At 42.1% G+C, this 23080-nt stretch overlaps 1 protein-coding gene and 1 long non-coding RNA gene across 2 annotated transcripts in view; one reads left to right on the top strand and one right to left on the bottom strand.

The window, feature by feature from the left end:
- Positions 1 to 7176: 7176 nt before the first annotated feature.
- Positions 7177 to 10187, bottom strand: LOC130358397 (protein spinster homolog 1-like). The gene is made up of 2 exons (XM_056561592.1): positions 10078 to 10187; positions 7177 to 8736 (listed from the first exon to the last, which is right to left on the bottom strand). Exon 2 carries the CDS (start codon positions 8709 to 8711, stop codon positions 7197 to 7199), a length of 1515 nt encoding a protein of 504 aa, XP_056417567.1. The 5' UTR covers positions 8712 to 8736; positions 10078 to 10187; the 3' UTR covers positions 7177 to 7196.
- The window catches only part of LOC130358399 (uncharacterized), a 61961-nt gene continuing 49058 nt past the window's right edge, over positions 10178 to 23080 (top strand). The window contains exon 1 of the long non-coding RNA XR_008889507.1: positions 10178 to 10283. This is a non-coding gene — a long non-coding RNA (uncharacterized LOC130358399). The remainder of the gene's footprint in view (positions 10284 to 23080) is intronic.

Below are 23080 nucleotides of genomic sequence, written 5' to 3'. Positions count from 1 at the left end.
CTTGCTTGGGGGAGAGGGGGAAAGTTGTAGGAGACAGTGGGAGGTAGTTCAGTGTTTCCCAACCAGGGGGCCTCCAGCTGTTGCAAAACTACAACTCCCAGCATTCCTTTGGCTTTATGAGCATACTGGGAGTTGTAGTTTTGCAACAGCTGGAGGCCCCCCTAGTTGGGAAACACTGATCTATATCAATCATCTATCTAGTATCTATCTATCTATCCCAAAAAAAAATAAAAAATCAAGAGACCAGCAGCACACAGAAAAATTAGTGCAAAAAAGGTGGAGATTTATTGCATTATCCCAGTGTACAAAAGAAGCGACGTTTCAGCGACCTCTCGTCACCGTTCTCAAGGAGCTTGTACACTGGGATAATGCAATAAATCTCCACCTTTTTTGCACTAATTTTTCTGTGTGCTGCTGGTCTCTTGCTTTTTTCTAGTACAAGTGAACCTCTCACCAAGGTCCACACCCAGCGTGCACCATTGCATTGGTTTTCTTAATTTTGTTGTGCTGCTCTTCTGGAGTTTTTTTTATTATCTATCTATCCATCTATCTCCTATCTATCTATCTATCTATCTATCTATATCATATATATCTATCTATCTCATATCTATCTATATCATATCTATCTATCTCATATCTATCTATTTATCTCATATCTATCTATCTATCTATCTCATATCTATTATCTATCTATCTCATATCTATCTATCTATCTATCTATATCATATCTATCTATCTATCTCATATCTATCTATATCATATCTATCTATCTCATATCTATCTATATCATATCTATCTATCTATCCATCTATCTATATCCATCTATTTATGTATCTATCTTTCTATTTATCTATCTATCTCATATCTATCTCAGATAGATGAGAGATAGATGAAAGATAGATAGATATGAGAGATAGATAGATAGATAGATTAATAGATGATAGATAGATGATAGATAGATATGATATAGATAGATAGATAGATAGATAGGAGATAGATGGATAGATATATGATTGATAGATCAGTGTTTCCCAACCAGGGGGCCTCCAGCTGTTGCAAAACTACAACTACCAGTATGCTCATAAAGCCAAAGACATGCTGGGTGTTGTCGTTTTGGAATAGCTAGAGGCCCCCTGGTTGGGATACACTGATCTATCTATCTATCTCATATCTATTATCTATCTATCTCATATCTATCTCCTATCTATCTATCTCATATCTATCTATCTCATATCTGTTATCTATCTATCTCATATCTATCTATCTCATATCTATTATCTATCTATCTATCTATATATCATCTATCTATCTACAAAACGAAAGATCCAGCAGCACTACCAGATAAGGTGCAAAAACAAAGTGTTTTATTCCCCCATGTATGTGTGACGTTTCGATAGCATCCCGCCATCTTCATCATACGTACAGTTGTACATTCTGTAGTCTCTGTGACGTCACTGTGCTTCATAATAAACTGTGACGTCACTGTGCTTCATAATAAACTGTGACATCACTGTGCTTCATAATAAACTGTGACATCACTCTGCTTCATAATTAACTGTCATATCACTGTACTTCATAATAAACTGTGACATCACTGTGCTTCATAATAAACTGTGACATCGCTGTGCTTCATAATAAACTGTGACATCACTGTGCTTCATAATAAACTGTGACATCACTCTGCTTCATAATAAACTGTGACATCACTGTGCTTCATAATAAACTGTGACATCACTGTGCTTCATAATAAACTGTGACGTCACTGTGCTTCATAATAAACTGTGACATCACTGTGCTTCATAATAAACTGTGACATCACTGTGCTTCATAATAAACTGTGACGTCACTGTGCTTCATAATAAACTGTGACGTCACTGTGCTTCCTAATAAACTGTGACGTCACTGTGCTTCCTAATAAACTGTGACGTCACTGTGCTTCCTAATAAACTGTGACGTCACTGTGCTTCATAATAAACTGTGACGTCACTGTGCTTCCTAATAAACTGTGACGTCACTGTGCTTCCTAATAAACTGACGTCACTGTGCTTCCTAATAAACTGTGACGTCACTGTGCTTCCTAATAAACTGTGACGTCACTGTGCTTCCTAATAAACTGTGACGTCACTGTGCTTCCTAATAAACTGTGACGTCACTGTGCTTCCTAATAAACTTTGACGTCACTGTGCTTCATAATAAACTGTGACGTCACTGTGCTTCCTAATAAACTGACGTCACTGTGCTTCCTAATAAACTGTGACGTCACTGTGCTTCCTAATAAACTGTGACGTCACTGTGCTTCCTAATAAACTGTGACGTCACTGTGCTTCCTAATAAACTGTGACGTCACTGTGCTTCCTAATAAACTGTGACGTCACTGTGCTTCCTAATAAACTGTGACGTCACTGTGCTTCCTAATAAACTGTGACGTCACTGTGCTTCCTAATAAACTGTAACGTCACTGTGCTTCCTAATAAACTGTGACGTCACTGTGCTTCATAATAAACTGTGACGTCACTGTGCTTCATAATAAACTGACCTCACTGTGCTTCATAATAAACTGTGACATCACTGTGCTTCATAATAAACTGTGACGTCACTGTGCTTCATAATAAACTGTGACGTCACTGTGCTTCCTAATAAACTGTGACGTCACTGTGCTTCCTAATAAACTGTGACGTCACTGTGCTTCCTAATAAACTGTGACGTCACTGTGCTTCCTAATAAACTGTGACGTCACTGTGCTTCCTAATAAACTGTGACGTCACTGTGCTTCCTAATAAACTGTGACGTCACTGTGCTTCCTAATAAACTTTGACGTCACTGTGCTTCCTAATAAACTGTGACGTCACTGTGCTTCCTAATAAACTGTGACGTCACTGTGCTTCCTAATAAACTGTGACATCACTGTGCTTCCGAATAAACTGTGACGTCACTGTGCTTCATAATAAACTGTGACGTCACTGTGCTTCATAATAAACTGACATCACTGTGCTTCATAATAAACCGTGACATCACTGTGCTTCATAATAAACCGTGACGTCACTGTGCTTCATAATAAACTGTGACGTCACTGTGCTTCATCATAAACTGTGACGTCACTGTGCTTCATCATAAACTGTGACGTCACTGTGCTTCATAATAAACTGTGACGTCACTGTGCTTCATAATAAACTGACCTCACTGTGCTTCATAATGAACTGTGACATCACTGTGCTTCATAATAAACTGTGACATCACTGTGCTTCATAATAAACTGTGACGTCACTGTGCTTCCTAATAAACTGTGACGTCACTGTGCTTCCTAATAAACTGTGACGTCACTGTGCTTCCTAATAAACTGTGACGTCACTGTGCTTCCTAATAAACTGTGACGTCACTGTGCTTCCTAATAAACTGTGACGTCACTGTGCTTCCTAATAAACTGTGACGTCACTGTGCTTCCTAATAAACTTTGACGTCACTGTGCTTCCTAATAAACGGTGACGTCACTGTGCTTCCTAATAAACTGTGACGTCACTGTGCTTCCTAATAAACTGTGACATCACTGTGCTTCCTAATAAACTGTGACGTCACTGTGCTTCATAATAAACTGTGACGTCACTGTGCTTCATAATAAACTGACATCACTGTGCTTCATAATAAACCGTGACATCACTGTGCTTCATAATAAACCGTGACGTCACTGTGCTTCATAATAAACTGTGACGTCACTGTGCTTCATAATAAACTGTGACGTCACTGTGCTTCATCATAAACTGTGACGTCACTGTGCTTCATCATAAACTGTGACGTCACTGTGCTTCATCATAAACTGTGACGTCACTGTGCTTCATAATAAACTGTGACATCACTGTGCTTCATCATAAACTGTGACATCACTGTGCTTCATTGTGCTTCTCTTACTGTGTATATTTTCCCGGTACAATGACATCACTGTATAGTTACCCTCTACTGTGACAACACTGCATTTATTAACCCTGTAGTGGCAAAACTGTTTATTGTCCCTGTACAGAGACATTACTGTTTATATTAACTCTGAACTGTGATGTCACTGTGCATATTTACCCCGTATTGTCACTCGCAGTGCAAGGTAAATATGTACAGTGGCATTAGGGTATACAGGATTTATATATACAGTGATGTCACAGTGCAGTGTTAGTATCAACAGTGATGTTGCAGTATAGAGATAACACACAGTGATGTTATAGTTCAGAGATAATATACACAGTGATGTCACAGTACAGGGATAATACACACAGTGATGTCACAGTACAGGGATAATACACACAGTGATGTCACAGTACAGGGATAATATACACAGTGATGTCGCAGTACAGGGATAATACACAGTGATGTCACAGTACAGGGATAATACACAGTGATGTCCCAGTACAGGGAAAATACACAGTGATGTCACAGTACAGGGATAATACACACAGTGATGTCACAGTACAGAGATAATACACACAGTGATGTCACAGTACAGGGATAATACACACAGTGATGTCACAGTACAGGAATAATACACAGTGATGTCACAGTACAGGAATAATACACAGTGATGTCACAGTACAGGAATACTACACAGTGATGTCACAGTACAGGAGTAATACACAGTGATGTCACAGTACAGGGATAATATACAGAGTGATGTCACAGTACAGGGATAATATACAGAGTGATGTCACAGTACAGGGATAATACACACAGTGATGTCACAGTACAGGGATAATACACACAGTGATGTCTCAGCACAGAGATAATACACACAGTGATGTCACAGTACAGGGATAATACACACAGTGAGGTCACAGTACAGGGATAATACACACAGTGATGTCACAGTACAGGGATAATATACACAGTGATGTCACAGTACAGGGATAATACACACAGTGATGTCACAGTACAGTGATAATATACACAGTGATGTCACAGTACAGGGATAATACACACAGTGATGTCACAGTACAGGGATAATATACACAGTGATGTCACAGTACAGGGATAATACACACAGTGATGTCACAGTACAGGGATAATATACACAGTGATGTCACAGTACAGGGATAATATACACAGTGATGTCACAGTACAGGGATAATACACAGTGATGTCACAGTACAGGGATAATATACAGAGTGATGTCACAGTACTGGGATAATATACAGAGCGATGTCACAGTGCAGGGATAATACACAGTGATGTCACATTACAGGGATAATACACACAGTGATGTCACAGTACACGGACAATACACATTGATGTCACAGTACAGAGATAATACACAGTGATGTCACAGTACAGGGATAATACACAGTGATGTCACAGTACAGGGATAATACACACAGTGATGTCACAGTACAGGGATAATACACAGAGTGATGGCACAGTACAGAGATAACACACAGTGACATCACAGTACAGGAATAATACACAGTGATGGCACAGTACAGAGTTAATACACAGTGATGTCACATTACAGGGATAATACACACAGTGATGTCACAGTACAGGGATAATACACAGTAATGTCACAGTACAGGGATAATACACACAGTGATGTCACAGTACAGGGATAATACACACAGTGATGTCACAGTACAGGGATAATACACACAGTGATGGCACAGTACAGAGATAATACACAGTGACGTCACAGTACAGGGATAATACACAGTGATGTCACAGTACAGGGATAATACACAGTGATGTCACATTACAGGGATAATACACAGAGTGATGGCACAGTACAGGGATAATACACAGTGATGTCACAGTATAACCATCTCACAGCCGGACCACCATGTAATTTCAGCAGAAAATAAAGCAGGGCCTCATGTTCAAGTTTCGCCTAAGGCCTCACAAAGTCTAGAGCCGCCTCTGGTCGGCCCTACCATGGGACCCGGTGGGACCATAAGTCCCAGGTGGCCCTTTTCAGGGGTGGCATTTTGCTGCCCCCTTTTTTTTTTGTGCCTAGTAGGTTCATGGTAGGGTTAACGCCGCCGCTGCTCACTGTTCTAAAGCAGCTGCGGGGTATAATAGCGCAGCGGGCACTTTAGACAGTGAGTCTGCCTCCGGCCGACCGGGGTCTGACGAGGGACGTTGCACAAGTGACGTACTTCTGCAGACCCGCTCAGGAGGACGTCAGTGACGTCATTCGTCAGGCCGCTGACAGAGAGGAGAAGCGCTGTGCAGGGCAGGTAAGTGTGTCTCTGTGTGTGTCTGTGTCTGTCTGTGTGTTTTGGGGGGCTATGGCTACCTAATGTGAGGAATCTATGCTACCTAATGTGGGGAAACTATGTTACCTAATGTGGGGAATCTGTGCTACCTAATGTGGGGAAACTATGCTACCTAATGTGGGGAAAGTATGCTACCTAATGTGGGGAAGCTATGCTACCTAATGTGGGAAAACTATGTTACCTAATGTGGGGAATCTGTGCTACCTAATGTGGGGAAACTATGCTACCTAATGTGGGAAAACTATGCTACCTAATGTGGGGAAACTATGTTACCTGATGTGGGGAAACTATGTTACCTGATGTGGGGAATCTGTGCTACCTAATGTTGGGAAACTATGCTACCTAATGTGGGGAAACTATGTTACCTAATGTGGGAATCTGTGCTACCTAATGTGGGGAAACTATGCTACCTAATGTGGGGAAACTATGTTACCTAATGTGGGGAATCTGTTCTACCTATTGTGGGGAAACTATGCTACCTAATGTGGGGAAACTATGCTACCTAATGTGGGCAAACTATGCTACCTAATGTGGGGAAACTGCTACCTAATGTAGGGAATCTATGCTACCTAATGTGGGGAAACTATGCTACCTAATGTGAGGAAACTACGCTACCTAATGTGGGGAATCTATGCTACCTAATGTTGGGAATCTATGCTACCTAATGTGGGGGCTTGAATGAGCTGCGGCATATGGGAGGCCTTAATAAATAATTAGAAACTTATACAGTGACATATGGGGGTCCACCTGAGTAAGTGACACATGGAGGGGGGGTTCTGAACAATTGATGTTGGGCGGGGGGCACAGGCACATTCTTTGCACAAGGGCCCTCTGCTGTCTGTGTCCGCCCCTGGGTAGAGAATAAGGGGTAAAGTGGAACATAGAACAAATGCAGTTTTTTTTTTTTTTTTTTTTAATGAAGTGAACGAGATAAAGGTAGGCAATGACTTTTCCTCAGTCTGAAGCGCAGTCCTCATCGGCAGGAAGCAGTGAGGAGGAGGAGGATGACGGAGGTTCTGATTCCATCTCTGCTTCTTTTTCGTCCCTCTCTATATATAGGGCCGTGGCCATGAAGAAGGCCCCTCCGATGACTGCCATTATGGTGCAGGTCATGAGGGCATACTCCAGGCTGCGGTATTTCAGAAGAGGGGATTTGGCATATCCTCGTTCGTAGGTGTCAGATATCAGGCCGATGAGGTACGGGCTGCCGGCGTCACCTAGGAGGTGATAGATTGTCATCTGCATGGCCAGGGCTGAAGATCTCCTCCACGGAGTTACTACTTTTAGTATAATGTCAGATATGAGGGTGAAATTTACTGACAGAAGCGTCTCTCCGATGAAGATAAAGATGTTGGTGGCAACGAGGCTGATGTTGCCAAAAGTCAATGCCAACAGAAGAAAAGGGGCGGAGAGCATCATCGCGCATCCACACACAAGCGGGTCCGCCCGTGGGTTGGATTTGCGATATCTTTTACTTATCTCCGTCCCTGCTACAACTCCCAGAATGCCGGAAACGACTGTAACCACACCAAATATTAGGATGTCGTGATAGTCACACGGTTCAGCACGGCAAGGGTCCTTCTCTTGTAGGAGTGTTCGTGCGTGGGTCAGGTATGACGGACCCCATACACCTATGGCTCCCACTATGAAGGATACAGCCGTCGATCCCATGGTGGTTAACATGAAGCTTCGATTTTGAAATAGTTTTTTCAGATCTGTCGCCCATTTGGCAAACTTCTGGGATTTGTTGTTCTTCTTCCCGTTTGTAGTCATTCTTGGAAGCTTCTTTGTGACCAAAATCATCAAAGCCACAGCTATGAGGCCCAGGCCAGGGGTGACCCGAAATGCCCAGTGCCAATCGCCCCTTGCTGCATCAGTCACTTTGGGCCCGATGATGTATCCTAGTCCGCAGCCTACAGGTATGACGGAGTAAAACACGTTCAGCATGCGGGTCCGCTGGTCACTTGTAAAAAGGTCTGCAATGATGGAGGGGGCGATGGTGCAGAAAGTCGCCTCTCCGGCTCCAACCAGCCCACTCGTCAGCAGGAAGAGCAGGAAGTACCCGTCAGGGATGAATGACAGGGTAAGTGTCATGCTCAGCCAAACGATGACTCCTGCGCAAACAGTATATTTCTTATTACAGTGGTCGCCCAAATATCCGGCAATTGGTGCGACCAGCACGTAGCTTCCAATGAACAATGTATTCAATAAGCCGGACAGACTAGCATTGGTGTCATATGCTTTCTGTATATAAGGCAGCACCCCCGCCACGCTGGAGCGATTTGCATAGATGAGCAAATTAACAAAGGCGAGGATCACTACTGTGATGATGGAACGTGCGGCGGACATCACGCTTAGAGATGGCAGGTTCTGCCTCTCAGGGATATCGCCCTTTTCTACATCCATATCACTATGGTCCTCCATTGCTTCTTCCTCCTCCTTCAGCAATGGGTCTTGTGGAGAGGCCATGGTCACAGGTCAGAGCCTGAAAACACTAGAGAGAGAGAGATAAGTGAAGACATTAGACAACATGTCATCATTCCTGTCATTATACAATAGATCCTTCATACAGAGCAGAAATGTCCAGCACAGAACCACAAGATAACACTAAGACCATCGCAGCCTCAGAAGAAGACGCTTCTCTATAAGTGTTTTATATAGAGACGTCTTCCCTGAGGTTTCCAATGTCTGATAACCCTGAACCTGTCCGGTCCTAGTAATATCTGATAACCCTGAACCTGTCCGGTCCTAGTAATATCTGATAACCCTGAACCTGTCCAGTCCTAGTAATATCTGATAACCCTGAACCTGTCCGGTCCTAGTCAATATCTGATAACCCTGAACCTGTCCGGTCCTAGTAATATCTGATAACCCTGAACCTGTCCGGTCCTAGTAATATCTGATAACCCTGAACCTGTCCGGTCCTAGTAATATCTGATAACCCTGAACCTGTCCGGTCCTAGTAATATCTGATAACCCTGAACCTGTCCGGTCCTAGTAATATCTGACAACCCTGATTCTGTCCGGTCCTAGTAATATCTGATAACCCTGCACCTGTCCGGTCCTAGTAATATCTGATAACCTGAACCTCTCCGATCCGAGTAATATCTGATAACCCTGAACCTGTCCGGTCCTAGTAATATCTGATAACCTGAACCTGTCCGGTCCTAGTAATATCTGATAACCCTAAACCTGTCCGGTCCTAGTAATGTCTGATAACCCTGAATCTGTCCCAGTAATGGTGGATTATAAGGGCTTATTGGCTGTATGGTCACTGGGCCATGTGAACTTCATACAGTAGATAAAATTGGGCTATCCTGCTATATACATTTACTAATAATGAACCTACCCCACCTCATTGGGATCTATCCGTCCCCTATATGACTTTCTGCCACTAGTTGATTTGAAAATTTTCCCTTTCGGAGTACCCCGAGTATTTCTATTGTTAGTACACACAGTATTCTATGATATACTATTATATTTCTGCCCTAATCTTTCTGTCATTCTTTTACTACACCACCAAATCTTTCTCATAGACTTATATCTTTTAGAACTTCATGAATTAGGACTCTTTTTCTTGGGGGCTTTTTTGGGCATAATTGCATTTTAGCAGTTTTGCAAGAAGAAGCTCTAGTCATGATACTATCTGTGCGTTTTATTATGTTTAATGCCTAAGCCAAGTATTGTCACAATGCTATGAGGAATAGAACTTTTGTTATTTCTTTTGGAAATTAATTTCTTGTTTTTTTTTGCTAAAAAAAAAGCATCAGCAATAAAAAAAAACTGTTAAACAAAAAGCCCTGTGTATGTATGAATAGAAGAGGCTGAGACTTACCTTGTGGTTCTCTCTTCAGACAAGGAACGGTCAAAATCTTGAATTCTCTATCGCAAATAGAAACTCTCTAACAAAACACTTTGCACCACAGGTTGTGACTGCAAAACACACTGAAGAGACTGCAGCCGGCGCGCACCTCCTTGTACCGCTTACGGTGACATCATCACAAGCATGTATGACATCACAGGGTTCTAAACCATCTTCAGGTATGTGTATATCTGTATAGTAAATGTGATAGCCGTATTAGTCCAGTGATGCAGATTGTAATACCTTTTTTATTGGACTAACAGAATTTTGTAGAGACAAACTTTTGGGATTCCTCCCTGATAATTTATAAAGTCCTTTGATCATTAGTCCTTGTCTATTGGACTTGATAAAGGGAGGAATCCTGAAAGCTTGTCTCTACAAAATTCTGTTAGTCCAATAAAAAAGGTATTACAAGAGATTGCAACATATTTTTTGATTTGTGTGTATATATATATATATATATATATATATATATATATATATAGTTCCAAGCGTGAGTAGGTGCCTCCAGCTAGGGTCCGTGTCCAGGATTCTGCATACGTAGTTCCAAGGAAAATGCTGTGGCACTCAAGGTATGGTGAAGAAATGAAAACTATTTATTCATCCCAAATGTGCAAAGAGCAACGTTTCAATGGTCTCACACCATCATTATCAAGTACTTCACAGTGTCTTCTTAGTTTATATATTTTAATCTTTTGACCTTTTAACCCCACTAGGACCAAGGGCATCCTGGGACTAAAAGGGGTATTCCAGGCCAAAACTTTTTTTTTTATATATCAACTGGCTCCAGAAAGTTAAACAGATTTGTAAATTACTTCTATTAAAAAATCTTAATCCTTTCAGTACTTATGACCTTCTGAAGTTAAGGTTGTTTTTTTCTGTCTAAGTCCTCGCTGATGACACGTGTCTCGGGCAATGCCCAGTTTAGAAGCAAATCCCCATAGCAAACCTCTTCTAAACTGGGCGTTTCCCGAGAGCACTTAGACAGAAAATAACAACCTTAACTTCAGAAGCTGATAAGTACTGAAAGGGTTAAGATTTACAAATCTGTTTAACTTTCTGGAGCCAGTTGATATATATAAAAAAAAAGTTTTTGCCTGGAATACCCCTTTAAGATTGAACCGATTATTATTGATATATGTCATGAATGCATCAACGGTCAGATGGTCGGATGACCAAATGATGACCACATCGTCTACATACCTCCCATACCATGCGAGGCATGTGGAAAATGGATTGGTGTCAGAAAAAAGAAACTACTCCTCCCACCAAAAAACAAAAAGGTTAGCCCGAGCTGGTGATGACTTTGCTCCCGTGCGCTGCAAATAAAAATTGTTACCAAACATAAAATAATTGTGTTTTAACACAAAATCTACAACCTCAATAATGTAATGTCTCAAATCCACAGAATATTTAGAAAATCTCATCAGTATATCCGAGATAGCTGATAATGGCAGGTTTTTCGGAATACTGGAATAGAGCGATTCAATGTCGCAAGTAATCCATGACAGAGAATCGCTCCATGTGAATTTAGTTCTTCTGACCAGGAGTTTACTGAAAATTCAGATTGTTCAAATACCACGGACACTAGCGGGGACTCAGAGCCGCAATATGTGAACACTCACAAGAATCGCAATGCGAGAAGACAGTCAAAAAACGAGGAAGGCGCAGTGGCAGAAAACATAGGAAGAAGAGCTTCGGAGCGTAACAAGGACAAACGGAAAAAGTAATTAAAGTGGATTTTCAAGTCATTAACATTTCTGCACAAATCATTACAGATGAAGAAACCTCGGTCCTGTGGAAAGGACTGGGTTTCTCTCCTACACACCATTTTGATGTTTATCGGACAATTTTGGATATAAATAAATTTGTGAGAACTTTAACAGTTAAGAAACATTTTTTTGTGGAAAATGCTGATGAACCATCGGACCCACCTCAACTTTCTATAAACCCTGATTTACCACTAATGCATACGTTAGCAGAACAAATTGCTTTTAGAGATCTCTGTCTCCTTAAAAATAGTGGGATATCAATTTGTGATGAAGTGAATACTGCACATACCTTCTCCACTAAAAACCAAAATTTTTACCCCATACAGACCAGACCAGCAATTTTTGATTGGTTCCAGGACCTTATCATGAAAGATTTGGTTTATCTACAATCAAAAGTAATGTCCAATACAACTCGTCCTAATTTGAATATAAAGGAGGCTGCTGCCATAAAGAAATTAAAGAAAAACAAAAATTTGACGATCCGATCCGCCGATAAAGGCGGCTCGGTAGTATGTATGGACACGGGACTGTATATCAATTTAAATGAAAATCTACTATCTGATGATCAAACTTACCTTAAACTTTGTGGGGATCCCTCTGAACCTTTTAAAAAAGAACTGTTGACTCTGTTGGAAGAGGGGAAAGCCAGATCTATTTTGACCCAAAAAGAAGTGGATTATATTTTTGTGCCTGCTCCAATTATTCCTATCTTACACTCGCTACCCAAGCTGCATAAGGACCGATTCCCGCCGCCGATGCCTCCGATCGTGGCGGGGATCGGATCCCTTAACGAGCACCTATGCGAGTGGTTGGACTCAGTTCTGCAACCTCTGGTTATGCAATGCCCAAGTTATATCAAGGACACTAAGCACTTGCTAAAAATCATGGATGAATTCACATGGAGTGATTCTCTGTCGTGGATTACTTGCGACATTGAATCGCTCTATTCCAGTATTCCGAAAAACCTGGCATTATCAGCTATCTCGGATATACTGATGAGATTTTCTAAATATTTTATGTTTGGTAACAATTTTTATTTGCAGTGCACGGGTGCTTCAATGGGAGCAAAGTCATCACCAGCTCGGGCTAACCTTTTTGTTTTTTGGTGGGAGGAGCAGTTTTTCTGACACCAATCCATTTTCCACATGCCTCGCATGGTATGGGAGGTATGTATCTGATGTGTTCATCATTTGGTCGTCTGACCATCTGACCGTTGATGCATTCATGACATATATCAATAATAATCGGTTCAATCTTACGTTTACCCACACATGGTGTAAAAGTGAAACCCCCTTTTTGGATGTCATATTACGTGGCAACCCTGATACAAATAAAATTGAGGTTGATCCTTACAGAAAAAAGATATCAGGCAATACCATCCTAAGGGCGAATTCATGCCATTCCAAACAAACAGTAAGAGCCATACCAGTAGGTGAACTTATACGAATTAAGCGGAACAGTTCTTCCGCCGAGGTGTGCCGCAGGGAAGCTGATGCAGCATGCACACGCCTGGCGGCTCAAGGTTACCCTGGATGGCTCTTGAAAAAAGCTCGGTCGAGAGTGGATCCTATGGATCGAAAATCCCTTTTTACAAGTAAGCAACCAACTGAATCACAAGATTGTTCTACATTTGTCACCACGTACAGTCCAGAATTTAATGACATCAAACGCATTGTAATTAAACACTTACCTTTGCTATCAACAGATCCCACGGTAGGGGAGATTATAAAGTCAGCTGTGAGGCGGGCACCTACTCTATCCAATCTCCTTGTTCCCAGTATGGTGGACATGGCTAGTGTTACCACCCAGTGGATTAGCACCAAGGGCTTCCACAAGTGCGGTAAATCGCGGTGTGTGGTATGTCCCTTTGCCGAAAAATGCCAGAAAATAGAAGGTACGGTGAATGGCAAATGCCATGTCATTCACAACTTTATAAACTGTGATAGCACTTTTGTTGTATATAAAATCATGTGCACACAATGTCACTTAACATATGTGGGTTCCACCAAAAGGTCCCTTAAAAAACGCATGCAAGAGCACATTAGACATGCTGCTGGCCCTTTAAGCTCGAACATTTCTAACATATCTAAACATTTTCTAATATGTCATAATTCAGACACCACTTCCCTCAGGTTCTCAGGCATTGAGAAGGTGAAGCTAAATAAAAGGGGAGGTGACCATATTCGATCCCTCCACAATAGGGAAATCATGTGGATTTATCTTTTGAATTGCATTCAACCCCATGGTCTAAATAGCAAAACAGATTTAATATTACATTACTGATATGTCTCCGAATAATTTATCTGTGTTTGGTCCCATGTTTTTGTTTTAATCACGCGCACATGTGATGTGGACCTGTCCCTCCCCTTCCTGTGGGAATGGGGAATATGCCCTGGAGTATATAAGGGTGCCTCATTTGAGGATCTACAGGCTATGAGTAAGGATCGATAGATCAGAAACGCGTCAGCCATGCTTGGGACCCCCCTCTGTTTGTGCAATATTTCATATTTTTGATATGTTCACAGTTTGTCTGCCACCGTGAAGGCTTTTAAGGAAGAACCCTGAAAATAAAGACGGACGTTTTACTTCTACTTGCTGGCTTTTTTAGTATTTTATTTTAGTTTTATCCACTGTGCCAGGGATGAAAATTATTCCAAAAGAAACTAACTCAACTGTCTATGCTCCCCCGTTGCTCCAATATTGGTGTCCCGTTCTCTGTTCGCTGCCTTCTGCTTTTCCTGCAGGTCAGTGAATCACGGTGCGCTCAGTGTCATCATTGTTTCAGCACCAGTTTTACAAATCAGTGTGTCTCCAGTGTTACACCAGTGTTTACAAATAAGTGTGCCTCCAGCTGTTGCAAAACTATAACTTCCAGCATGCCTTGACAGCTAGAGACTGTCCGGGAATGCTGGGAGTTGTAGTTTTGGACCACCTGGAGAGACACTGTTTTGAAAACACTGCCTTAGTCAGTATTTTCCAACCTGGGGACTTCCAGCTGTTGCAAAACTACAACTCCCAGCATTCCCCTGACAGTCTTTAGCTGTCCAGGCATGCTGGGAGTTATAGTTCTGCAACAGCTGGAGACACTCAGGTTTGGTAGGTAGGTCCTTAGTCCATTGTTTTCCAACCTGGGTGCCTCCAGCTGTTAAAAAACTCTAACTCCCAGCTTAAGACTGTCCGGGCATGCTGGGAGTTGTAGTTTTGCAACAGCTGGAGGCCCCCAGGTTGGGAAACACTAACTACGGCAGTGTTTTCGAAACATTGTCTCTCCATCTGTTGCAAAACTACAACTCCCAGCATGCTCGGACAGTCTTAAGCTGGAAGTTAGAGTTTTGCAGCAGAAGGTGGCATTTTGGTGGGTAGTTGGGCCCTTAGTCCAGTGTTTCCCAACCTGAGTGCCTCCAGCTGTTGCAAAACTACAACTCCCAGCATGCCCAAACAGCCAAAGCCTGTTTGGAAAACACTGGACTAAGGGCCTACCTACCAAATGTAACGTGGCCACCCACCAACCAACCAAACATATTACCTACCTAGCAAATGCTTTTCTTGCCTAACTAACAAACATATACCGTATATACTCGAGTATAAGCCGACTTTTTCAACACGATTTTTCGTGCTGAAAACACCCCCCTCGGCTTATACTCGAGTGAACTCTCCGCCCTCAGTGGTCTTCAACCTGCGGACCTCCAGAGGTTTCAAAACTACAACTCCCAGCAAGCCCGGGCAGCCATCGGCTGTCCGGGCTTGCTGGGAGTTGTAGTTTTGAAACCTTTGGAGGTCGGCAGTTTGAAGACCACTGCAGCCTTCGACAGCATCCAGCCCCTCTCACCCCCTTTAGTTCTGTACTCATCTCCGCTCGGCGCTGGTCCGGTGCTGCAGGACTGTCCGGTGGGGAGGTCGTCCGGTGGGATAGTGGTTCCGGGCTGCCATCTTCACCGGGGGGCCTCTTCTCCGCGCTTCGGGCACGGAATAGTCACGTTGCCTCGACGACGAAGCAGAGGTACGTTCATTACCAACATCCCTCTGCGTCATCGTCAAGGCAACGCCTCTATTCCGGGCCCGAAGCGCGGAGAAGAGGCCCCCTGGTGAAGATGGCAGCCCGGAACCACTATCCCACCGGACGACCTCCCCACCGGACAGTCCTGCAGCACCGGACCAGCGCCGAGCGGAGGTGAGTACAGAACTAAAGGGGGTGAGAGGGGGCTGGATGATGTCGAAGGCCACAGTGGTCTTCAACCTGCGGACCTCCAGAGGTTTCAAAACTACAACTCCCAGCAAGCCCGGACAGCTGATGGGGGTGGGGATGATGACAAGGGGATGATGAAGGGGGGGGTGTGGGATGATGACAAGGGGATGATGAAGGGGTGTGTGGGATGATGACAAGAGGATGATGACAAGGGGATGATGAAGGGGGGGGTGTGGGATGATGACAGGGGGATGATGAAGGGGGTGTGTGGGCTGATGACAAGGGGATGATGAAGGGGGGTGGGGATGATGACAAGGGGATGATGAAGGGGGGGGGGGGGGTGGGATGATGACAAGGGGATGATAACAAGGGGATGATGAAGGGGGGTGTGGGATGATGAAGGGGGGATGATGACAGGCGGTGATGATGAAGGGGGGATGATGAAGGGGGGATGATGACAGGGTGATGATGACAGGGTGATGATGATGAGGGTGTTAATGACGGGGTTCTGGATGATGACAGGGGGGGATGATGTATTTCTCACCCTAGGCTTATACTCGAGTCAATAACTTTTCCTGGGATTTTGGGGTGAAATTAGGGGCCTTGGCTTATATTCGGGTCGGCTTATACTCGAGTATATACGGTAACCTACCTACCTAGCGGCAAACCTTTTACTTGCCTTCCTACCAACTGAACTTACTACCTGCCTAAATAACTTGCAAACTTACTACTTGCCTACCTACTTAGAGAATGTTCTACTTACCTAATTTACTACTTGCAAACATACTACCTGCTTACCTAGCAAACATATTACCTGGGTGGGGGGGGGGGGGGGCAGGCATATTCTTTGCACAGGGGCCCTCTGTTGTCTGTGTCCGCCCCTGTTAAACTAAATGTATCACTAGACTCACCAGTTTAGTCTTGCTCATAAAGAAATATAGTTTTTTTTATTGCTTTATTTTTAACAGTGCATATGATAATATACATAGGGGGAGATGTATCATATGCATTTTTTTGTTTTGTTGCGCATGCATTTTTTGCCCAAAAATCATACAAATGTGATATCTTTTTCATTCATTTTGCTCAAGAAATGTACTCCTTTATCTTCAGGTTGAGTGTGTATAAATTGTGTGTATAAAACTCCATATGATTTAACCAGTTTAGGACATCAGGCATACATTTACACCCTTATGTCCTGGTACTTAGGGACAAAGGCGTACCTGTATGCCCTGATTCTATAAGCGGGTTTGAAGTGAGTGAAGGAGCTGCGCTCGCTTCAGAGCAGTGAGTGTCGGTTACTATCAATAGCCAGACACTAACTGCTAATCTAACTGCTAAGCTATCTCGCTGCTGCTAGTCATTTATTTAACCCTTTAGACGCTGTGATGAATGCCGATCACAGCCTATAAAGTGAAAATGAAAGTTCCTGGTAGCTTAGTGGAGCTCTTTGAATCCCTGCAGCGTGATCGCAGGGATAATGTGAGCTAAAATGGTGGAGGAGGGTCCCCTTACCGGCCTCCTGCAGTCGTTCGCCCATCCAATGATGTATATCAGTGACTCCCCGATCTAACTGTGTAATGTTTTGCCACAGACATAGCATTATACATTGAATGCAATCTAATGATTGCCTATAAAAGTTCCCTATGGGAAATTATAAAGCATAAAATAAGAATAAATTTTACATTTATATAAACCCCCTCCCCTAATAAAAAAAAACAAAAATATTGATTTTAAACTACATCATATATCAGAAATGAATAAAAAGCAATTACGGTAAAAAGTTTAATCAAACCAAAAATAGTACCCAAAAAAATTACAGATTACAGCACAAATGCATCCATTTGTAGAAGGAAGCACAGATCAAAGCCAAGCCGTTTCCTTGGTGAATGTCAGCAAACTTGAAAAGAAAAACTGTGCAATTCAGCTCCCCAGAAAAAAGAAATTAGATTAAAATTTCAATAATTTATTAGGTCATGTTAAAAAAAATTTAGAAAAATAGGAATGCTAAAACTATGCAAAATGCCTTTTTTTCTACACTTCTTTTTTTTTGGTGGTTGGATTGCACAGTTTTTCTTTCCAAGTTTGCTGACAATTTTATGTATACAAATTTTGATTTAAAAAAAGGTAACATTTTTTTTAAGTAGTACAAAATAGAAAAACAATATCATTTTAATCGCAATACCCTACAGAATAAAGATAATGCATCAATTTTTTTTACCATAAAGTGCCTCATTTTCTAAGAGTGTCGGGTTTTTACTAGTGGGAAAAGTTGTTTCAGACTTGCAGGATTCCTCTCTATTTACTATTGGGAAAAGTCGGGAACATTTTCTGACCAGCTTTTTCTAGGTCAATATTTCCAGCCATTTACCCATCGGATTTTTTGTGAATTCAATAGTAAATCGGTCGGGTTGTGAAACCACGCCCCTTTTCGGGTCGACCACGCCCCCTTTGCAACAGACCATGCCCCCTTTTTGGCTTTTCACAGTGCAATGCCGGGCTTGTTGAATTTTTCAGGCGCACACTGGCGCAAACTGGTGCAGACTGGCGCAGACATGTCTCAGACACTCTACGCAAAAAAAAAACAGACAAAAACTGTCCCAAAGTGTACAAAACTAAAAACCCCTAAATGTTGCAAAATAATAATATTTTGGTTTTGCTGTACATTTTATGGTAAAATTAAAGATGTCATTACAAACTACAATTTGTCCCGCAAAACACAAGCCCTTATATGGGTTTTTAGGTGGAAAAATAAAAGAGTTATGAATTTTAGGAGGAGAGGAAAAAACAAAAAACACAAAAAAAAAATTGGCTGTGTCTTTAATGCCTAAATGGGTCCTTAAGTCGTTAATTGAAGTTGAAATGAGTTTTATTTACTATGGTTTTGTGGGCATGCTTGTAAAAGGGAAGGGGTCTATTCCAAGTACTCATGCACAGAACCATAATTCTTCATGGATGCTGTTTTACTTGTCCCAGATATCTGCAGTAGGAGAGCAGCCTATCGTATTATTCATGCATGTTAGGGCTCGTTCACACAGCCGCCTGCTCCATTCAAAAAATGCCCATTATGCAACCCGTTTACTAATTTTGAAAACGGGTTACAAAGGGCTGTAAATGGATCCCATTGATGTAAAGCGGGTCTTTTAAATTTAACATTGAAGTCTATGTCAAACGGATAAACTTTTAATGTCAGCCGTTGTCCCCGGTTTATACTAACCGTTATTACTTCTGAGCATGCTCAGAAGAGGTGACATTAGCAGACTCCTGCAGTTTTGTGGGACTACAACTACTCCCATCATGGAACAGACTTGTTTCCATGAAGGGAGTAGTAATGCCCCGGTTGCAGGAGTCTGCAGGTGACTGGGGAGGCTACTAGTGCTTGTACCACTACCCCCATGATGGAACAGACTCTGTTCCATGATGGGGGTTGTAGTACAGGGGCTGAGGGATTGATCGCACCAGGTCTCACTTCTGAGACCCCATGCGAGTGTTTTAACTTTCATTTTTAAATCCCCCGCGGGTAGCCCTGAATGGCCGGTACTGAGGAGCCAATCAGGGCTCCCGGCTGTGTTTTAAAAATGAACATTGTGAGTGGCAGGGGGGCCATATGTATATTTAAAGCACTGTGGGGGGCAAGATATATAGCGCTGCAGGGGGGGCAGACATATAGACTATATGTCTAGCCCACCAGCGCATTTATAATATGCCCCCCGCAGCGCAGCGCATGTATAATGTGCCCCCCGCAGCGCTATATGTGAAAAGCATTCTAGCAGCAGCCGGCCCGATGCTGCTGTTACAATACTTTTCATTCATAGCGCTGCAGCGGCATGTGTATATAGATGCGCTGGGGGCAGACGTATAGCGTTATCTGACCACCACCCCCAGCACTTCTATATACATATGCCCCTGCAGTCCTATGTATGAAAAGTATTGTAACAGCAGCATCGGGCCGTCCCGCTGCTGACAGAATACTTTTCACATATAGTGCTGCAAGGGGAACATTATACATGTGCTGCAGGGGGCATATATTTTCAAATGCGCTAGCGTGGGACATATTTTTATTAATGCGCTGCAGGGGGCATATTATAAATGTGCTGGGGGGCTAGATTTATAGGCTATATGTCTGCCCCCCCCCCCCTGCAGCACTGTATATCTTGTACCCCACAGCGCTTTTAATATAGATATGGGCCCTCTGCCACTCACAATGTTCATTTTAAAAACACCGCCGGGAGCCCTGAATGGCTCCTCGGTACTGGCCATTCAGGGCTCCCCGCGGGGGATTTATAAATGAAAGTTAAAACACAATACATTGCAGAGGAGCAGATCATGCCGCCCGTTCCCCTGCTTTATAACTTCTGATCACATCGGGTCTCAGAAGTGAGACCTGGTGGGATCAATCCCTCAGCCCCTGTACTACAACCCCCATCATGGAACAGACTCTGTTCCATGATGGGGGTAAAAGTACAAGCACTAATGTAGTCTCCCCAGCCACCTACAGACTCCTGTAGCCCGGGAACTACAACTCCTATCATGGAAACAAGTCTGTTCCATGATGGGAGTAGTAGTCCTGGCTGCGGGAGTCTGTAGGTGGCTGACTTTTCATACTAATGGATGAAAAACTGATACAAAAGGATGCCGCAGAATGTCATCCGTTTGCATCAGTTTGCATCCGTTAGTAGTATGGTCCGTTTAGGAGGCAGTGACGGGAGAAAAGCGGGATGGAAGTAAACGGCTGTGTGAACCTAGCCTCAACAATTACAGATAGATGTATTGTGCCTATTGGATAAATAGTAATGCCAAGTCCATTATAATAGTATTATACACTATATTGGTATTATTTCCGATATTTGTAGCATAACAGTAGTCTAGCCTGCATGGTACTCAGGGTCACTATTGTGCTTAACTTTTAATAACTACAATTACACCATAAGCACGACAACAAAATCGTGTTTTTGCTTATCTACTATGAGTGATGTTTTGAAGAATGTAGTGGTGACAATCTGTAAACTTGGGGTCATAGTGACAACTATTTTGTGACAAGTTTTGAAGGTTATTCCTTGCCATCTCAAACTTGTTGTCTCTAGTTCAGTTCCATTTTATACTCCTGTACTGTCCTGTAAATAGGTATTTTAACAGCCATTGAAGCAGATAACAACTTGAATGAACAATAAAGCAATTTTATGCCACTGGTTTATGGAAAATATTACATTTCAATTTATCTACAATTACTGATAGTTTTATGCCTAGAAATTCTGTTGAAGTATTACCAGTACTTGGGAAAAGTTAAGGTCAACCATTGCACATGGTGAAATAGAATAATCCCAGTTAATATTATATAATATCATCAATATATACAGTAAATGCTACAGCACTATATTCTTCAATTTGAGAAGATTAATTTGTTCCCAAGATGGCATGAGCAAATTGGTATATATGGAGGAAATCCTGATGCCCATGATGGTACCCAACACACTTAAAATAGAAGTAGTTATGTGATAGTATAAAAAAAAAAAAGGTTGCACAAAATAAGCTGTATCTGATCTTGTAAAAGTCTCTTTTCTTTTACTAGATGCACATGGTACACACGGTCAAACAGGGAACCCCTATGTTTTGCTGACCAGTTGGGTCCCAGAGGCCCTCTTTTTTTAAAAAGGGGTACTCCACTGGGCAACATTATTTTTTTTTTTATTTTTTTTTTTTATCAACTGATGCCAGAAATGAATTCTATTAAAAAATCTTAATTCCTCCAATACTTATCAGCTGCTATATGCTCCTCAGGAAGTTATTTTCTTTTTGAATTTCCTTTCTGTCTGACCACAGTGCTCTCTGCTGACACCTCTGTCCATTTTAGGACCTGTCCACAGTATGAGCAAATCCCCATAGCAAACCTCTCCTGCTCTGGCCAATTCTTCACATGGACAGAGGTGTAAGCAGAGAGCACTGTGGTCAGACAGAAAGGAAATTCAAAAAGACAAGAACTTCCTGTGGATCATACAGCAGCTGATAAGTACTGGAATGATTAAGATTTTTTTATAGAAGTAATTTACAAATATGTTTAACTTTCTGGCACCAGTTTATTTAAAAAAAAATGTTTTACAGTGGAATACCCCTTTAGGTCCAGGAACATCCCTTTCACAATTACATTTTTATAATGTTTCTTTAAAAATATAATTGTTTGTTAGTTTTGGCTAAGTTGACCATCCCTGGTGGGGCTTACTTTACTACTAGCCTTTCTGTCCATTCTTTACTTATACACTGGTTTTACCATAAATGTCTGATAGATGCGTGTCCCACTTTTGGGGCTTCCATCTGTCTTTAGACTGATGATCTCCTAGTCTCTTCCTGTCTGGTTTCAGCCACTGGAGGTGGTTGAGAATCTATAGCTGGGCAAGCTGTTTTGCACAGTTTGTGTGACTTCCATTGACATTAATGGTAGTTCATAAACATCATTGCACAGCAAGCTACTCTGTTCCCGTAACTCCCGAGTTACAGAAGCAACAGAAAGTAGTAATTCTATGCTGTTTACACAACTCTATGGGATTATGTAAACTGTGTATAATAGGCTCATGCAGCTGTTTTAACTTCCTGACCACCTCCAGTGGCCAAACTCCGGCCCAAGGAGGTCAGTGATGCCCTCTATGTCAAGATAGGTGTGAGCCCTGGAGCTGGACACCCTATCTGTTTGATATTTATGACATATCCTATGGGAATATCCCCTTAAGAATGCCAAAAATATTACACCTAAAGAAGAGTTAAAATGTCAATTAGAAGCTCTTGTAATCTATTATGAAATATGACCCTCTAGGAAGCAACAAACTTTTCTTCAAATCTGCTGTTTTCCACCTCATTTAATAATATTCTTCATTATCATAATTGTAAATCTGTAAACCACTCATTACGGTTTGCTTTAATGTGATTTATCCCAAGGCTCTTGAATTATATTGAACTCAGCCTTGGAGAATTCGCTCTTGATGAGAATTAAAGACAGAAGGTTAATTATGTCACTTGTTGACGGTCTAAT

This window comes from Hyla sarda, chromosome 2, assembly GCF_029499605.1.
Source record: "Hyla sarda isolate aHylSar1 chromosome 2, aHylSar1.hap1, whole genome shotgun sequence".
NCBI classification, from domain to species: Eukaryota; Metazoa; Chordata; class Amphibia; order Anura; family Hylidae; genus Hyla; species Hyla sarda.
This window is presented reverse-complemented; position numbering and strand designations above follow the sequence as displayed.